At 45.9% G+C, this 18,026-nt stretch overlaps 1 protein-coding gene across 1 annotated transcript in view; it reads right to left on the reverse strand.

Moving 5' to 3' along the window:
- Positions 1-17,370, reverse strand: part of robo1 (roundabout, axon guidance receptor, homolog 1 (Drosophila)) — a 168,296-nt gene extending 150,926 nt beyond the window's left edge. The window contains exon 1 of the mRNA XM_056284091.1: positions 17,242-17,370. Within this exon, the coding sequence (XP_056140066.1) occupies positions 17,242-17,299 (58 nt within the window). The 5' untranslated portion in view covers positions 17,300-17,370. The remainder of the gene's footprint in view (positions 1-17,241) is intronic.
- Between the last annotated feature and the right edge of the window lie 656 nt (positions 17,371-18,026).

Here is an 18,026-nt window from a genome sequence, read left to right on the forward strand (position 1 = left end):
TGTGCTAACCTGCATTATTAAGAAAGGCTGTTGAGAGTGCTGCGCCTTCCTCAAATATTTTTGTGGACTTGACTTTGACTGTAATTATTAGAGTTTTAGTCCATAGATATTCTAAGGGCATCACATACGTGCAGATGAAAGCGTGTCTGAGAGACGGAAAGTAAGATGGGGAGAAATGGCATAAAGAGAGAGGAGAATAACAAGCCTTGAGCAAGAATGAATTTATTACCCCATCTAAGGTTGGATAAAGCCTGTAAAAAATATCTAACTACCATTCGTGGAGCTCTCTATAAAACTACTAGGCTAATTAACCCCTATTTGTAACCTGTTCCACATCACAGGACTTTGATCCTACAGGCCAAATGTTAATGAGACCCATTCCTTTGGTCAGACGGCATATTGGGGCAAAGAGCTGAGCTAACACCCTTCGCTAGGCTAGCACATCCAAGACCACTCCTTACCACTGAAGCGCAAATATCGCCGCCCTTCACCAGAAAACATGGGCTAATATGTTTTATTAAAGAGTACTTTGAAGAGCTCAGCCGCTATCTGGTCTATCTGTTCCCCACTGATTTAGTTAGCTCCTCTCAACACTGGATCAGTCTGAAGCTTCGGCTTTTACGGCGGGACCATTAACTATTCAGACGTGGCCCACTGTGAGGAGAGCTGGACAGAAAGACAGTATTTTGTTTGATCACTGCCTGTTTGCTGCAAATAACTACAGCTGATTTATCAAATAATGAGGTAGAGAACACAAGGAAATTGGGTGGGGGGGGACTAACACATATTCAGGAATTCGGTTTTAAGTCAAATGAGCGCTTTGTGCGCAATTCCCAAGTGGATGAGATATAAAGGTGTGACTTACATCAGTCACTGTACATGTTATAGATGGAGCATTTTTATTTCGCGTTTAATTAAATTCAATGTGTGTGTGTGTGTGTTTTCACTACTGCTCCCCACAGACACTCCATGTGACCCTGGTTACTTCAGCTCCATTACCCCTCACCAGGGAGAGAGGGGACATAAGCAGAGGAGGGGATTACTCTGTTATGACACAAACGCTCCCACACCCTGTCAACAGGTGTGTGTTTTTAAACCGGCTGTCAGAGAACCAACCTTCTTCCACCCACTACAGCACAAAGAGAGGACCGAAAAGGAAACAGACAGGACCAAAACAAATATGTTTTTTTTTTTGAGCTAGTGCTGCACCAAACAGCTGCTCTTCTGCTCACTCTCTTTACTCTGAAATCTCTAACCCTTCCTTTTTTCAAAGCGCTGCCCTTCCTTCTCCTCTGTTCCTTTCAAATGCCCCCCCCCATTTTCTACCCCCCCCCCGACAGAGAATGCGAGATGAGCTAATGCAATCTGCAGCCTCACCGAAAGGCAACTGGGAATTCTGCAGCGAGGATCAGATCGATTGGTGCCTGAGGCAAGATTCTTTCTCTCCCTTAACAGAGTATTTTCTCCTATTTCTTTCTTCTCATTTACTCACTCACTCACTCACTCACTCACTCACTCACTCACACACACACACACACACACACACAACACAACACACAAAACATTTCAACTAAGCTTGAGGGACACTTTGCTTGGTATGGAGAGAATTAATAAAACATATACGTATAAATATATTCTCTCAATTCTCTACAGGTGTTTCTTCATCTCTTGAATCTTACACCCATCTATATAATGAACAGAATAAAAACACCAGAGAAGCACACCAATAACAGCCATGCAGAATTAAGCAGCCTCAGACCCATCTAGTATACATCCATTACAAGGGCCCAAGCCCGAGTCAGTGAATGACCTATAACTACTATACACCCATACAGCCTCTCTATGGCCAGCTTAGCATTCATGGAGACCTTTCAGCACACTGCACAATTTAGTATCTCCTTTTCTCCACTCATGGATAAGCAGTGCACAATCATGAGCTTTTCGATAGCGCTCCCAAAAATGCCGCGGCCCCTCGGCTGCCCATCAGATCATTAGGTGTACAGTGTGCATTAACATTTCCACTACCAGCTCCGTATTGATTTATGTACTTCTTGTGGCTTTACTTCATTTTCACAGAGCGCCATGATTTGATGTAGGGTGAATCTATAGTCTTGCTTCCCTAAAGCTAGAATTTGAGTAAAATTCATTAGCATATCAGATAAGACAGATGTAAATATACAGTATCCTGGCAGGATCTACAACAGTAACATCATTCATGAGTGACTTCATGAAAGGGAAAACGACAGACATTACCGCCATGACGGTGATCAAAACAGTACGTATTCTTGGAGTGGTCAATGAAACACAGCTGAATGTTGATCTCCTTGCTATTTAATCTCTGGGTGCACAATTATGGATCTGACTACTCTAGATGCAGGAGACTGTAGAGGAAGGGTCCTAGAAGTGTTGATCCCGAGTAGCCACAAGACAGGAGAGAGGAAGAAAGAGTCATTTCTGTCAGCCGGCATGGTGCCTTTATCACAGCATGTTTGCCCTTTGCAATTAAAAAACCCACATACCCCAAAGGCAAAATCATACATATTACATTTTTATTAGAATTCACTGTCAGCTAAACTGATCCATAGAAGGAGTGGCATGAGGAAAGGGAGCACAAGATAGAGTGAGAGAAACACAGACACGGAGAGCGAGAAAGAGGAAGGCTTGCATAAGGACAACAGGCAGACTAGTAGTAATGAGTTCAGCTCCAGTGACTTCCTCAACATCATATGGAAATGGGGCTAGGTCACTCGCCCTCCCCTTTCACTGCTGCTCCATTAGCAAGACAGTGAGGAAGAATGAGGAAGAGGGGAGCCAACAACCTGCCTTTTAAACCAGTGAATTCACATGGGAGGAGGACAGCGGCGGCACGTTAAGATCTGTTATCGCTCCACTTTCCGCTGTGGCAGGGCAACTGGATAAGTATATCTACCTTTATGGACAATAAAATAATTCTGTCCGCAGAACCAAACGATCCAAACATGGCTGCCAGCAATGGCATGGTCGAATGTATTATGAAGGGTGCAAACAGTTTCATTTCTATCATAAAGACGTTTCAAGGTCTAAGCATCTCATAAAGAAAGATGCTAAAGTTGAAACACCGAGAGGCATTGTGGAATTTGAGCCAAATTATGCTGCCCCGTAACGAACCTCAAGCTTAGCCATTGCAGAGATATGGAATATTGGTCTGCGATAAGGCAGTCAAAGCATGGCAGGGCACTCCCATATCTGCAAGCCCATTAATCTGTGATTAGGGGACTTTAGAGGGATTTATGGCAGAGATAAGAGCAGAGGGAGTGTCCCTTGGGGTAACCAGGCAATGACTGGAGCCACGCCTGCCCTAGGCACGGGCCAGCCAATCAAACAGCGGCACAGAACAGAGGTAGCGCTCTGTTCGGTTGAAGAAATGAATTAGAGAATCAAAGATAAAGTGAGAGGGCAGAGATAACCTAGTGTGAAGTTAGAGCTGTTGCAACATGGTAGAGATAGAGCGCAATAAGGAAAGGCAGAGATTCAGAGGGGTTGGGAGATGTGGGGGTGGGGGTGGGGGGGTGCAGATACTGTAATCCTGCTGATCAGATGACACTGGCAGGAAAGTGAAACAGAATCTTGTGCCATTTCATCGTCAGGATCCCGCCCTGGAATGCACCGCATGAATGACTTTGCCACTCGCATCAGATCAGACCTGTTTTTAATGCTACACAAGGCTATCACTTACACTCCTAAGAGGCAGGATTAAAGCCCTGTGTGAGAGTGTGCACCGGGAGAGAGCGGAAAGGTGAAGGGGGGGGGGGGGCGATGGATATCTTTATAGCCTCTTTTTTCCTCATCCCTTTGTCTCCGTTTACCAAACATAATTGGGTACTGTTACATTGCTGATACTGTGGCAGCACTTTAGAACAGATATCAGTTGTCCATAAAGTAGTGCCACCATCCAAATTATTGTTGGCTTTTTTTTCCCTCTCGTGAATTAAAGTAAAATACACTACCTGAGGGCTAATGCACACTACTGCAACCGAACACTACAGTCACAATTGGCAGTGTGGTCGATGCGGTTATTTTCCAGTAATTGTTGTTATAGAAATGAGGTCCACGTGTTTACAGACGATTACAAAGCTTCAATTCCCATTTGAGTGAGACACGGCCTCTTTCAGTGCTTAGACAGACTATTTCTATTCATTGCAAGATCTAGACATTGACCAAGGTTAAAAGTACACAAAATCAGTTGCGGTCTTATTTACTTCCAACAAAACCTGCCACAAAGATGTGATAGAAAGCCCAGATTTGTGTAAATCCGGCGCAACGTTATCCCGTTAAATCTCCATCATCATTACATTGGCAGTCTCACTTTGAGTTGGCTGTTAATGTTTTGTGATACGCTTTCCAGAAGTGGAAAGAAATCTCCTGCAGATACTATAGACCAGCAACCCTACTTCCCCTTCTAAAGGCAACTGGGTACCAGTACGAGCTCAAAGGGTTTTGGCCTAATCACCATTACTCATCAGAGAAAAGACCCAGAGGAGACCCTCTGGCCTTGCTCTGTCAGATGGGAAATGCATCCTCAGATCTCCCTTAGCAATGGAAACCAAGTCAGGGGAGAGACGCCCCGGCAGACTGCTCCTTTGGGAAGCCGGGGCCCGCTCTGCTCTGGGGTCCCCATGTGGAACTAAGACAATAGCGGCAGTATCCCCCCCCCCCCCGCTCCAGGCTTTTTCCATCCCGGCCCAACACATTTGGAAAACACTGGGCATGACAGGATGCATGACAGGGGTGTGGTGATGCTCACGAAGCACCTCATGAGTCAGACGGAGACGGTAAAGACACCTCTGTCTCATCCGTCAGCTAAACGCTATCTCCACGAACGGTGCAAGCTTGTGTTTTTGAGATATAAACACCATCTCTACTGCGTCAGCTGAACCATTCAGGAATGTTAAGAACAAGGTTTTCCCATTATATTTTAAACCTCTGGATTTCTTCAGCAAATGCATGTCAACGCCATAAATACAAAGGTGGAAATGTGAAAAGAAGCAAAAAAAAAACAACAAAAAAACCCCCAAAAAAAACAAACCGAAAAACACCATACACAAAAATGAATTTTCATCAGAAGCCCAGGGGATGCAATTCAGGATGAGCTACATCGCTCCCCGATGCCAAACTGCTCCGCGGAATGTCATTGAACACAAATAAAAGCTGTCAAACTCTGCAGAGAGCCAAGAGGGCAGTAATCATTCCTCCAGGATAAATACAGTCCCTGTGTTTTGTTAAATCCAATCCCTGAGACAAGGAGGAAATCTGGAGTGGAAGGACTTCGACACTCATTAGGAGGCAGCCTGTCAAAATGGCTCTGGAGCACAGGCAGATGGGCCAAGCAGAGCAGGACAGCGCTGAACAAGGAGTCTGTCTGTCTTTCTGTCTGTCCATCTGTCTGTCCAATGCATGGGAGTATGGACTGTACGGATGTATTACAGTATCTGTATATGTAAATATGAGGTAAATTTGAATTTTAATGCACAGGCTGGGGCAGCAAACTTCCTCAAGAAGGGAAATGAAGTATCTATCCAGATATCTATCTATCCTTGAAGAGATGCCATATACTTCCTTTGGGAAGGTGCAACATGAGGCATCAGGATCTCATTTACACAGCAGAGAAGAGATCCCAGTGTTCAACGTTTGGAAACGAGAGAAGACACAACCCAGAGATGTGTTTCTGTGCATCCGTGTGAAAGTGAATGGGGGAGTGTGGCGATGGCAGGGGGTTGGTTGTATGGAGAGTAGCACGGGGGGGTGCGCGAGTAGGCGATTACTTCTTGTTTTTGTTTTCCAGTGCTGCCAAATTTTAATGAGGTTTGACCGGTGCGATCTAAGTGATACATCAAAGTAGCCCGCAGCGGCGGGAGAGAAGAAGTAAGAGGTAATTGAATAAGCCGGTACATTTATTTCCCAACTGGGGATGGCTGCAGTCTCACGGCTGAATTCTCCTCTCGTGTGCTTGCAAGAGGAGAAATCCTTCAGAGATATGTAAAAGTCGATTTCGGCTCTAGAGACTGTTTACCACTTTGAAAAGCAAACCACCAAAAAAAAAAAAAAATCAAGAGAAAAATACGGCGAACAGTTGGTGCGCAAATAAGACTTTTTTTCTACACCTCTTTAACACATTGCAGAGAAGTAGCGGGGGTTTAGCGCGCTGGCTTAATGTACATGTAATATGATGTCATGTAATGTACAAAACAGCATGCTTATTGTAGTTTAAGCTGCGGTCTTTGCAGCTTTACGTCTTACGATGATATGGCGCAGAGTCCGCAGCGGCCTGCTCTCTCCAAGGTCACCCGCTAGACCGGCTGCAGTATTTCTGTTCCTGTGACTGGCCATGAGGGGATTGTGATAGGTGGCAGGGCATGAGTGGGAGGAAGGAGAGGGGCTGGTTGGGGGGGGGGGGAGGAGTAAGCATGCCCAGCACACTCAGCTGGCACAGCCCCACCACAGCAAGAATATGGCCTTTCGGCTCCATGCCAAGAAAAAGAACAGCTCTGAAGAGTTGCCAAAGTGAATCAGGGGCAGGCACGGCCAAAAAACACCTAATGCTTTTTAAATGTTATTTAGCTGATGGCAGGGCTGATACCGGCCTACTGGTGGAGCAGTGTTATGTTACAATCTCCGGCTGCAGAGCGGATGACCTTAACAGCTTATGTAGGCTATTCTAGATGCCCGGCCAAACGCATTCTGAGACAAATCTCAGACAGCTGGGTGTCGAAAGGGAATGTCGCTTCCTACATTCGGCCAAGGTTACAATGGCAATGTTTGAATGAGAAAACTCAGCACATATCATTTTGGTGCTAGGAGGTTAAAGGGGTTAAGAGCTGGATGCCAAACACTGGGGTGCTAACTGCTAATGCATGCATGTGTGCAGGCCAGTGTACATACATGTATACCTGGTAGAATGGGCCATATACTTTCACTCTGGATATAGGACACGAGTTAAACACAACGTGGCTCTGAGAGGTACGCTGTAGGTTAAGATACAGTGGAGCCAGTCTCTATGTGGCAGACACCCAGAGACACCAGCATGGGCCCTGCTGAGTGGGACATGGCCTGAGTCCAGCCAAATGGAACACAATTCGGCCGAACCTCTTCACAAAGCTGGTCTGGAAAAATGAGATGGGGAGGTAGGGCATGCCATGTGATGCACAGTAAATATTTGGTCTACATTAATGATGGGGCAAAGACTGCCAAGAAGCCTTTTCTAGACGTCCGCAGAAGTGAGTCCATGCCCAGCCTGGCATTAAAAAGAAATTTCCGTCTTCAGACCACTGCTCACAAGGCTGTCTACTCCCCAGCACCCACTTACCACGTCGTCTCCTCCTCGACACACATATATATACTAACTGTCCAGGTACACAGTGTGTTCATCGAATCACTCTTCTCCGTCCAGGCTGTAAATGAAAATGACTTGATGGTAAATTATACCCTGTTCTTTATTTCCCATCTGTCCGTTTTCTTCATTTGACAGAGGAAACACTGTTAAACATCTGACTAAAATTTCAGAAAAATACAATTTTTCTACTCTGTCAAAAAAAAAAAAACAAGGGGCGGGGGCTCAGATCTGTGCAAGATCACAGCAGGACAAATACTAGAGAGGAATAAGCCTAATTCAATTACTAACGGCTTTTACCTATTCTATGTGAGAAGCAACGCCCCCCCCCCCCCCAGAAGATAGATTTTTTTCCCGTCCACTGATTTTTCTTTTGCACTCTCAAACGTTATCCATTTTTGAGATAAAATGACCTGCTGAAGACAGGCGTCCGGATAGCATAGCGGTCTATTCCACTGCCGACCAACACAGGGATCACCGGTTCAAATCCCCGTGTTACCTCCAGCTTGGTCGGGCGTCCCTACAGATACAATTGGCTGTGTCTGCGGGTGGGAAGCTGGATGTGAGTATGTGTCCTGGTCGCTGCACTAGCGCCTCCTCTGGTCAGTCGGGGCGCATGTTTGGGGGAACTGGGAGGAACAGCGTGACCCTCCCACGTGCTAGGCCCCCCTGGCGAAACTCCTCACTGTCAGGTGAAAAGAAGCGGCTGGCGACGCCACATGTATCGGAGGAGGCATGTGGTAGTCTGCAGCCCTCCCCAGATCAGCAGAGGGGGTGGAGCAGTGATGGCTTGGAAGAGTGGGGTAATTGGCTGGATACAATTGGGGCGAAAAAGGGGGGGGGGTGAGCTGCTGAATTACACCTAAGGTGACACAGTAGCTCTTTCAGACAAAATTTCTACATATATATATATATATATATATATACACTACCGTTCAAAAGTTTGGGATCACCCAAACAATTTTGTGTTTTCCATGAAAAGTCACACTTATTCACCACCATATGTTGTGAAATGAATAGAAAATAGAGTCAAGACATTGACAAGGTTATAAATAATGATTTGTATTTGAAATAAGATTTTTTTTACATCAAACTTTGCTTTCGTCAAAGAATCCTCCATTTGCAGCAATTACAGCATTGCAGACCTTTGGCATTCTAGCTGTTAATTTGTTGAGGTAATCTGGAGAAATTGCACCCCACGCTTCCAGAAGCAGCTCCCACAAGTTGGATTGGTTGGATGGGCACTTCTTTGAGCAGATTGAGTTTCTGGAGCATCACATTTGTGGGGTCAATTAAACGCTCAAAATGGCCAGAAAAAGAGAACTTTCATCTGAAACTCGACAGTCTATTCTTGTTCTTAGAAATGAAGGCTATTCCATGCGAGAAATTGCTAAGAAATTGAAGATTTCCTACACCGGTGTGTACTACTCCCTTCAGAGGACAGCACAAACAGGCTCTAACAGGTACTATTTAATGAAGATGCCAGTTGGGGACCTGTGAGGCGTCTGTTTCTCAAACTAGAGACTCTAATGTACTTATCTTCTTGCTCAGTTGTGCAACGCGGCCTCCCACTTCTTTTTCTACTCTGGTTAGAGCCTGTTTGTGCTGTCCTCTGAAGGGAGTAGTACACACCGGTGTAGGAAATCTTCAATTTCTTAGCAATTTCTCGCATGGAATAGCCTTCATTTCTAAGAACAAGAATAGACTGTCGAGTTTCAGATGAAAGTTCTCTTTTTCTGGCCATTTTGAGCGTTTAATTGACCCCACAAATGTGATGCTCCAGAAACTCAATCTGCTCAAAGAAGTGCCCATCCAACCAATCCAACTTGTGGGAGCTGCTTCTGGAAGCGTGGGGTGCAATTTCTCCAGATTACCTCAACAAATTAACAGCTAGAATGCCAAAGGTCTGCAATGCTGTAATTGCTGCAAATGGAGGATTCTTTGACGAAAGCAAAGTTTGATGTAAAAAAAATCTTATTTCAAATACAAATCATTATTTATAACCTTGTCAATGTCTTGACTCTATTTTCTATTCATTTCACAACATATGGTGGTGAATAAGTGTGACTTTTCATGGAAAACACAAAATTGTTTGGGTGATCCCAAACTTTTGAACGGTAGTGTATATATATCATTAATCTATCATTCATTTAGTTATCATCTGTAAAGAGAGGTGGACGAATGACAGTCTAATGAAGAACCATATCCTAATCCATAACATAATGCCCCAATCCCTGACCTTTCCAGGTGCCATCAATAAGCCCCGGACAGAATGGTCATCTGCAGCTGTAACAGCGAACCAGAGGAGCGCCAACATAAATCAAAGCGTACAGTAAATGCTTGAAAGCAATTCTGGAAATATGGGGGCCGCAGGAATGTCTGGTATGGACAAATGTACCTCTACATGTCCTTAGGGTACCCATCATTATCATTAAGCCAGGGAATGGAGGCAGAGGGAGAAGTGAATGGTATGCTCTGATTAGTGGACATAATGAGCTGGGATAAACACAGGCTGTCAAGGATGAATGCTGTTTAGACATGCACGTCAGGTAGGACAGCATTCATCTTAAAGCATTGACAGACGTTTTGCAATACACGGTGAGCCAGAGGGGGTTGAAAGCAATGAAGTCGAAACAACATTTCGGATTGAAAGAAAAAAAAAGGACAGACTCTATAACTCAAGAACACTTCCTTGTTTGAAGCTAAGTCGCTTACGTTTATGAATAAGTAAAAAAAAAAAAAAAAACACAAATTACATTTTGCGCTCAAGGTTTGAACAGCTTGTCTGTCACACGCAACCCGCAAGTGGGTTTTTGACAAGAGCCGCAGCGAAGGCGACAAGAGAGCGCAGGAAAGGGACGCGGCGAGAGGCGAGAAAGCGGCGGCAACGGCACAATTAAAGGATATTGAGAGAAGTGAAAGAGTGATAAATTACACGGAAAGTCTTTCAACGTGGAATTTACGGCTGAAAAGCCCTTTGAAAAGGTGGAAATCCTGGAGCCGGTATTACAAGTTCAACGTATCAGCCCTGTTCACAGGGCTCCAACTTTTGCTACAGTGAACACATTCAGGAGACCAAACAGATCCAATTACTAATATTTGGGATTAGCTCCTTCACTTCACTTAGGATATCCGATTTAAGCTAAATGTCACCGAATTCGCAAAAAGGCAGGTTAGGCCGATAACAGATCGGGATTAATGTTAATCTCCTCGCTAAGAAGGGCATTGTGTTAACATTTTTGGAAAACCCACCCACTTTATTTAGGGTCTGCTCGCCATGGTTACAGATGCATGGTTGGAGCTTCTCTGACAGCAAGTCGTTACAGCATCTGAATTTCAAGGTCACCTTCTTGTTAATTATGTTTTCCAGGGACTCCTCTTAAATAGAGCAGGCTCTTCCTCTTTTTATCACCGCCTTTTGTGTGACAGAACAAGCCCCAAGGAGCTGGGAGATAAAGTTGCTGATGAGGCTTGGGGAAGAAAGAGGCAGGCTGCAAACCATAAAGCTCCTATACAGCACATCAGACGGAATGAGCGAATGAAGATAAAATAAAATAAAATAAAACAAAGTGATGCTTTCAAACCGAAAGTCAACTGGGGGAAGAAAAAAAAAACATTGCTGAAAGGCGTCAAGAACATCAAGCTTGTCAAAAACCATGATGGCTCTTGGAGGGGTAAGGGCCTGTACCCAATATGGATGGAGACGGGCTGTCAACAGTGGGAAACTTGAGGATGGTGGTGATTATTTAAGGGAGGGGGAGGAACCAGGGGTATTAATCAACTAATTAGCAGTCTCTCGTTTGACTGCTCATTTAATCCATCCTTCTCAATTTCTTTAATGGCATTTTCCCCCATCAGTCTTGACCAAAGAGATCTTTAGCATTTCAAAAGTGTATCCGAGCCATGCAACGAAGGGGCAATAAAGTGGTCACTGAGACTGGGAGGAGGCTTGAACATGGGAGGGAGAAGAAGAAAAGAAGGAATCAGAGGGAAAGCCTTTCCTCAATGCCATCTCTCAGTCTCTCCCATTGGGGGGGGGGGGGAGAAAGGAGAGGGAGGTGTGCACCTTTTTTAAAATGCACATGGCGGTGCACCCCACAATAGTAGAGCTTCTCCACCGCAGCAAAAGCTGAGCCCAGGGCAACCCTTATTTCCTGAGAATGCAGAATTTAGATACACGGGGGATACTGGCCGAGCTAGAACAAATCAACCCCGCTGCACCAAATTAAAGCTCCTAACCAGGATCCTTCTTTACTCAGCACATCTAAAATAAATCAACCTCATCTCCTCCCAGATGTCCACCTTAAAAAACACGCTAATGTCCTTGCCTCACCATTTCCACCACTCTCACCCCTAATCAGCACATTCCCGGCCATGAGGGACCAGGAGGAACACGCAGTGTGAGCGCAGAGAGCCAGATCAAGAGTATTCCCTGGGCTAGTCTCTCATGCATGTTTGACTGCTCTGTCCGCCCCTTCGCCCTTCCTCCTACCCCCTCCAACCCTCTTCCACACCCTGGGGCAGCCTTTGTGTGTTGCTCCCCCACCACCACCACCACCACCACCACCTCTCCTCACACACTCTCAGTCCCTCATGAGCATGCTCTCCCCTCCTCCATGCCTCACAATCACCCCGTTGAGGCGACACAATGTGGCCTCCCCATCCCCTTCCCCACAGGCTCTTTCTGCGAGTCGGCCTGCTTTATCTATGAAAGGATCTGCGTTGACCAGCCTCAAAAAAGGCAAGTCTTAAAGAACTGGGACCAAAACAATAAGGCGGGGGGTGGGGTGGTGACGGAAAGAAAGCAAGGAAAAACCTAAATTCTCTTCTCTTTCTGTCTCCGGCTCGCTCTCACTAGTGTATCGGCGAAGTAGAGAGTAAACTGAACTGTGATTTGTGTTCATCCATGAAGCGACTATACATGCTAAGTGGTCAACACGCGTTAGCGTTAACTGGAAATCAGCTCTTGCATCACTGTCACACCAGTCAGTTTTTTTGCATCTTCTCGTCAAACAAGATGCTATTTGCTGCTATAAAAGCTATGAAACCTCAAAAAAAAAATGCCTTGACAACACCTTTCATCTACATGCCACTTATCACCTCCACCGAGTGCCATAAGGAAATGTTTGTCTGCCACGTCAGCTGTAAAAAAAAGACACATTAACTGTAATGGTAATTGGTGAGTCTCATATCTGCGGAGTTTTTGTGGCACGCCTATTGACTTCTATTATCAGAGTCCTCGAGTCTAGGTCCAAAGTTACAAAAAAATCTGCAACTGGCAGATTTCCCCTCTGTGCTCACTACTGAGGGCTTAATGGTGTCTGGCCATGGATTTGGACAGCATACTAAATTAATACGTTTATCAGTGACTGCTGAACTATGTCACCTCCCTAATTCGCAAGTCCCAAAGCCTTGCGATGAGGTGCCGTTTTATTCTAAGGGGATTTGAAATGCTTCAAGGATAGTAATCAGGCGATGGGGGTGTTTCCACATTTAAGCAAAATTATCCAAACAATCTGAATCCTCAGAGTCTCCAAGTAGACATGCTTATCAGTCGGGCTGCAGCCACGGCAAATTGAAAACTATTGATGCCAAATGAATCTGCTAATTAATCCAATTAAGGCACTCTTTTAGGCCCATTAAAAGATGAGCAGTTGGGGGGGAAAACAGATCATTAGCAGTAACCACCTAATTTATCTGCTCTCAAAACAACCTGTCCTGAAATGTTAAGACTGGGCAGTCGCTAATGACTTCACCGGGGTTCTCATGAACACCAGGAGAACATGGGCCGCCCTCCCACATTCCTCCGTGTGGTTTCATTGAGCCAAAGTCGGCCTAATCCTGGGTGTAAACCCCGCTTGATTGGGATTAGAAACAGATTAATGCGCATTAGTGGAAGTTACAGATTTAGAGCTCGGCGGGTACTGTCACCTCAGACAGGTGTGTCATCTATCACTAGCTCCCCTACCAGAAACAGGTACACCAAATCTGTCTGGACTGCACCATATTATGTTCCTCAGCGCAATTCCACAGCCCACATGCATCGTCAGTGAAAAAAAAAGAAAAAAAAGTGGGGTGTCCGGGTAGCGTAGCGGTCTATTCCATTGCCTGTCAACATGGGGATTGCCGGTTCGAATCCCCGTGTTGCCTCCAGCTTGGTCGGGCGTCCCTACAGACACAACTGGCCATGTCTGTGGGTGGGAAGCCGGGTGTGGGTAAGTGTCCTGGTCACAGCACTAGCGCTTCCTCTGGTCGGTCAGGGCGCCTGTTTGGGGGAGGGGGAACTGTAGGGAATAGCATGATCCTCCCACATGCTACGTCCCCCTGGTGAAACCCCTCACTGTCAGGTGAAAAGAAGCAGCTGGCGACTCCACATGTATCGGAGGAGGGACATGGTAGTCTGCAGCCCTCCCTGCATCAGCAGAGGGGGTGGAGCAGCGACCAGGACAGCTCGGAAGAGTGGGGTAATTGGCCCGGTACAATTGGGGAGGAAAAGGGGGGGGGTGTTGCAAAAAAGGTTCTTCTTTGAAGAGGATAAGGAGCCTGTGTGCAATATTTCCCAAAACGGGCCCCTGATTAAAAGTAGGGATAGTGAAGGGGAGGGGTTGGCTGTAACAAGTGTGTATTCTGGCCCAGAGGTATTTAAAAAGAAAGACAGGTGATGAAGACAGGTCTCACCTGTAGTGCCTGGACATTAATTGGCCTGCTGTAGCCTGCTGTGTCCTGTCATGCTATCATGATGTAGAGGGTGGAAAGGCTCCGCAATTTATCAGCACTTAAGAGTCAATTTGTCAAGACCTCAACTCCTACTGCCGGCTAGGGCTGTGGCTGATTAACAGGGCACCACTCCCACCGCCCTTCTCTTAACCATCTGACGATGACGTAAACACGCATACACACGTGCACGCGCGCACACACACTTATGCTTGACCTTAATTATACCAAGATTTTAAGGTAACACTGATGCAATGGTCTACAGAATGAAGCTCAAACAAGTGTTATGCTGGCCAAGCAATAAACAAAACCTGTGACAAGTGGAATGACTAACAACCCTTATCTCGCCGGATCAATCAGGCCAGTCATATTCAATGTTAAGAAGTGTGTGGCCGTCATTGTGTTATCAGAGCCGGTGTGAGTAATGCCTGACAAGCACCTGAAGGGGAGATACCAGTGAGCGATAACGACTATTTAGTGTGCAGCAGGAATAAAGATCACCGATAACAGGGCGAGATGTCATGGATGACGGTATCAATTCAAAACCTTCAGAGAGACCGAGCAAGCAGTAAGCGAGTCACCACAAATCTCGAAAGGGCAAAGATCATCCCATCTCTCTCTCTCTGTTTCTCTTTCTGCCCTTTTCTTCTACCTCACTGCCACAAACACACACATATAAAGTATAGTACATTTACAAATGCAACATATCTTTCTACACAAGTTAGCATGCGAGTATGACTCACTCCAGACTTCAACAGAGTTAAGATGTTGCTAAGCAGGCCTAGTGTCAACTTTCCCAAAAATGACATCACTGACTACGCTATTAGCAGCTAAATTGAAGCCTTTTTTTTCTTTTCTGAATAGTGGTGTGTAATCCATTTTCCCGACAACTAGCATCTAATCCTGCACCAATCCTTTGAGCATCTGCTGACCAGTCCATCTCTATTAGCAGGCCCTCTTCTCACGCCTCTCCTCTTCTCACGCCTTTCCCCAGCAAGCACAGACATCCCCAGTGCCAGGCGTAATTGGAAACCCTGATGTCTAAAAGGTCTCCCTCTCTCTCTCTCTGTCTCAGACAGGACAGGAGCATTCCTGACACAGTCCAGGAACAGACCCCGGCCGAGGGAGGAGCAGATGGAGCCGACAGCCAGCTCTCCACGCTCACCTCTGACCCGACTTCCTACAGCCGCTTGTTTAGGGTGCTACACTGGCTCCTCAACTGACAACGGTCTTTAACTCTGCACGCCATCACCACGTCCCTCTCCGACGGCCCGGGTCTCTCTGTATCCCTCGCTCTGCCTCTCCAGGTTGCTCCCTGCCTCACCCTCCCTCTGGCTGTCTCTCTCGTTCGAACACGCAATCGCACACCGAGCGCCCGTAACGCCACAGGAAATGAAAACACGACTCGGAAAATCATTACGAAAAGCAAAACTATCACTTGAACTCCAGAACGGATCGAATACTGTATCCTACTCACCAACAGAGAACAGCTTTTTTGCAGGGGAGTTTCATCATTTCAATCTGAGCCCTAATACAATTGTGGCGCTATTGCATGATGATAACCTGCACCCTGTATTTAGGGTATATCGTGCTTATATCCATGCATTCAGTTGTCACTGTGCTCACGAGGTGCTGGAAGACACTGTCTTAGGTACACTGGGAATGAACCTACACCGGGCAGGTGAGCCAGTTTGCCCTTTCAGGTTTAAACTTGAAAACAATTTCCCCTGACTGTTACTTATAGGTAATTACATAGGTGTGCTAAGGCTATAATATACCACAGTAAAGAGACTAGAAATTATCCCCGTTTCTCTCATAGAGGTTGATTATGATGAGCACAAAGAAGAGGGGGGGGGATCTCAACACAGCTTTGAAATATCGGGATTGTTATCCCAAAAACAGCCACTCTCAAGCCTTTCTTCTGGTCTTAACGGCCCTATTCTAGGAGGTTTTGTGGGGCTTTTCCTGTCTCGAAATATCTTCTGTCTTGTAACGGGGTGGCAGGCATTTACTCCCTCACAAAACAGGAGCTGGAGAATTTGAAAAACCTCGCAGGCATGATCCACACGGTCTGTAAGGACATCCGTGTGATGGGTGCGTGGAAGAATGAGGAACGATATAAAGAGCATTAATCCCAGCTATTCTAGCCCCATATTCAGTGAGTTGTAGAAATGGCAGAAGAGACAAGCAGAACAAGTTTCACAACCAAACTACAAAGACAAGCTAGAATGAGAAAAAAATAACAAGAACCCCTGTTATGGGCCATTCGATACTCTGGGAAATGCCACCAATTATATATTGAGAAAAAGGAGCACACAGCAGAAACGATCATCCACGGTCAGAGCCATGGCAAACATGGAGACCTGGTGTCCATGGGGGCCAGCGTTGTCTATATGACTGATGATAACAGCTCTCTCTCTCTCTCTCTCTCTCTCTCTCTCTCTCTCTCTCTCTCTCGCTCTTTCTCTTCCGCTCATCCCATATGACTTCAGCACTGGTATGACTTCATGTGAGCTTTTTCTTTCTTTCTCTCAGCTCTTTAAAGTCAGCCAGCCCCCCAACCCCCCCCCCCCCCGCCCTGACAGTTTACTTTCTCGGCCAAAATGGAAAATTAAATCTTGTGTTAAAATAGGCTCTCTTCATTTTAAAGCAGTCATTTCAACACACACCCACACACACACACAGGGGGGAAATCACATTACAACGTAGGTCCTAGGCCCAAATGACCCATCAGAATGAGAATCTAGGTTTTATCATTGTCTGTGAATCTGGCATGCACACCACTGCGTCTAGGCTGATCCTGCCATCGGTAAAAAGTAATTTATTATTACTTATTACTTTGTTTTTAAAGAAGCTCTGCTGAATCTGTGCTGTAAGCACCCTCGCTGAATCTTAAATGTACACTGGGCGTGTACACCATCCATATAAAAGAGTTGCAATCTGGATAACTACAGGAAGGTGAATCAGTTCATCTGGGCACAATGTGAACTGATTCACCTTTCCTGTGACTGCCTTACCTGCATTACTGGGCATGCATAAAGACATTTGGATAACTGTTCTTTTCTCAAAGTAAAGCATTTTTTTCTTTTAACTTCCACGTGTGTAAAAGTTTCCATCGCAGCATATGCACGGCCCTGAGTGGCCCGGAGCCCACGGCTTACCTGAGCACACCTGCAGAACTACTAAAAACGCAACTCCGATAGAAGTGGGAGACATCATTCACCGCCTCTCGTCCGAGGAAACGTTCTCGTGTAATCCAAATTATTCAGAAAGCAGTTGGGGCATCCGCTCCTTCATAGTCTCAATGTCCAACCGGAGAGCGAACGTTCATAATCCACAGATTAACGATATGACTCCCGGGTTTTCTGTGACAATTAAAAAAAAACCCACATATATAGTCCACGTGTAGATTTACTGAGCGAGGGCAATATGTGCCGTTAAGAAAACGACAGCCAGTTGGATTTGAAAGCAGTTAGCCAAATTACCGGGAAACCCACGCAGCTAACGCAACACAGCCCATCAGCGGCCCCCTTCAACTGATCACGTTAAACTAATTGTCTTCTTCTTCTTCGTTTGTTTTTGCGGGACTATTTCTTCAGGCAGGCTAGGCAGCACGGCTCTATCCTTTCTTCCCATTCATCCCGTCGCTGCCGTGCGCTGGACAGCCATCCATTCAATCAGTCCAGTTTAGCTCCTTTGTGCGGTGGAGAGAGAGAAGAAGAAGAAGAAGAAGAAGAAAAGGAGAATAAAAGTCACCGGGACTGAAAGTTTTGGTCGCAAAAGTTCGTAGGGGGAGTCAAAAATAAAAGCGAGTCCACGCCGAGCATAGTAGCAGCATACTACTCTCCCCCCGCAGCCACATCGTACTCCAGTTCCAGGTCTCAGTCTGTCACTTGAGCTCGGAAACTTTTGGGGAGTTCGTCTCCGCGGCTCCGCTACAACAGTC

This window comes from Lampris incognitus, chromosome 7 (genome assembly GCF_029633865.1).
Source record: "Lampris incognitus isolate fLamInc1 chromosome 7, fLamInc1.hap2, whole genome shotgun sequence".
In the NCBI taxonomy this organism is placed as follows: domain Eukaryota; kingdom Metazoa; phylum Chordata; class Actinopteri; order Lampriformes; family Lampridae; genus Lampris; species Lampris incognitus.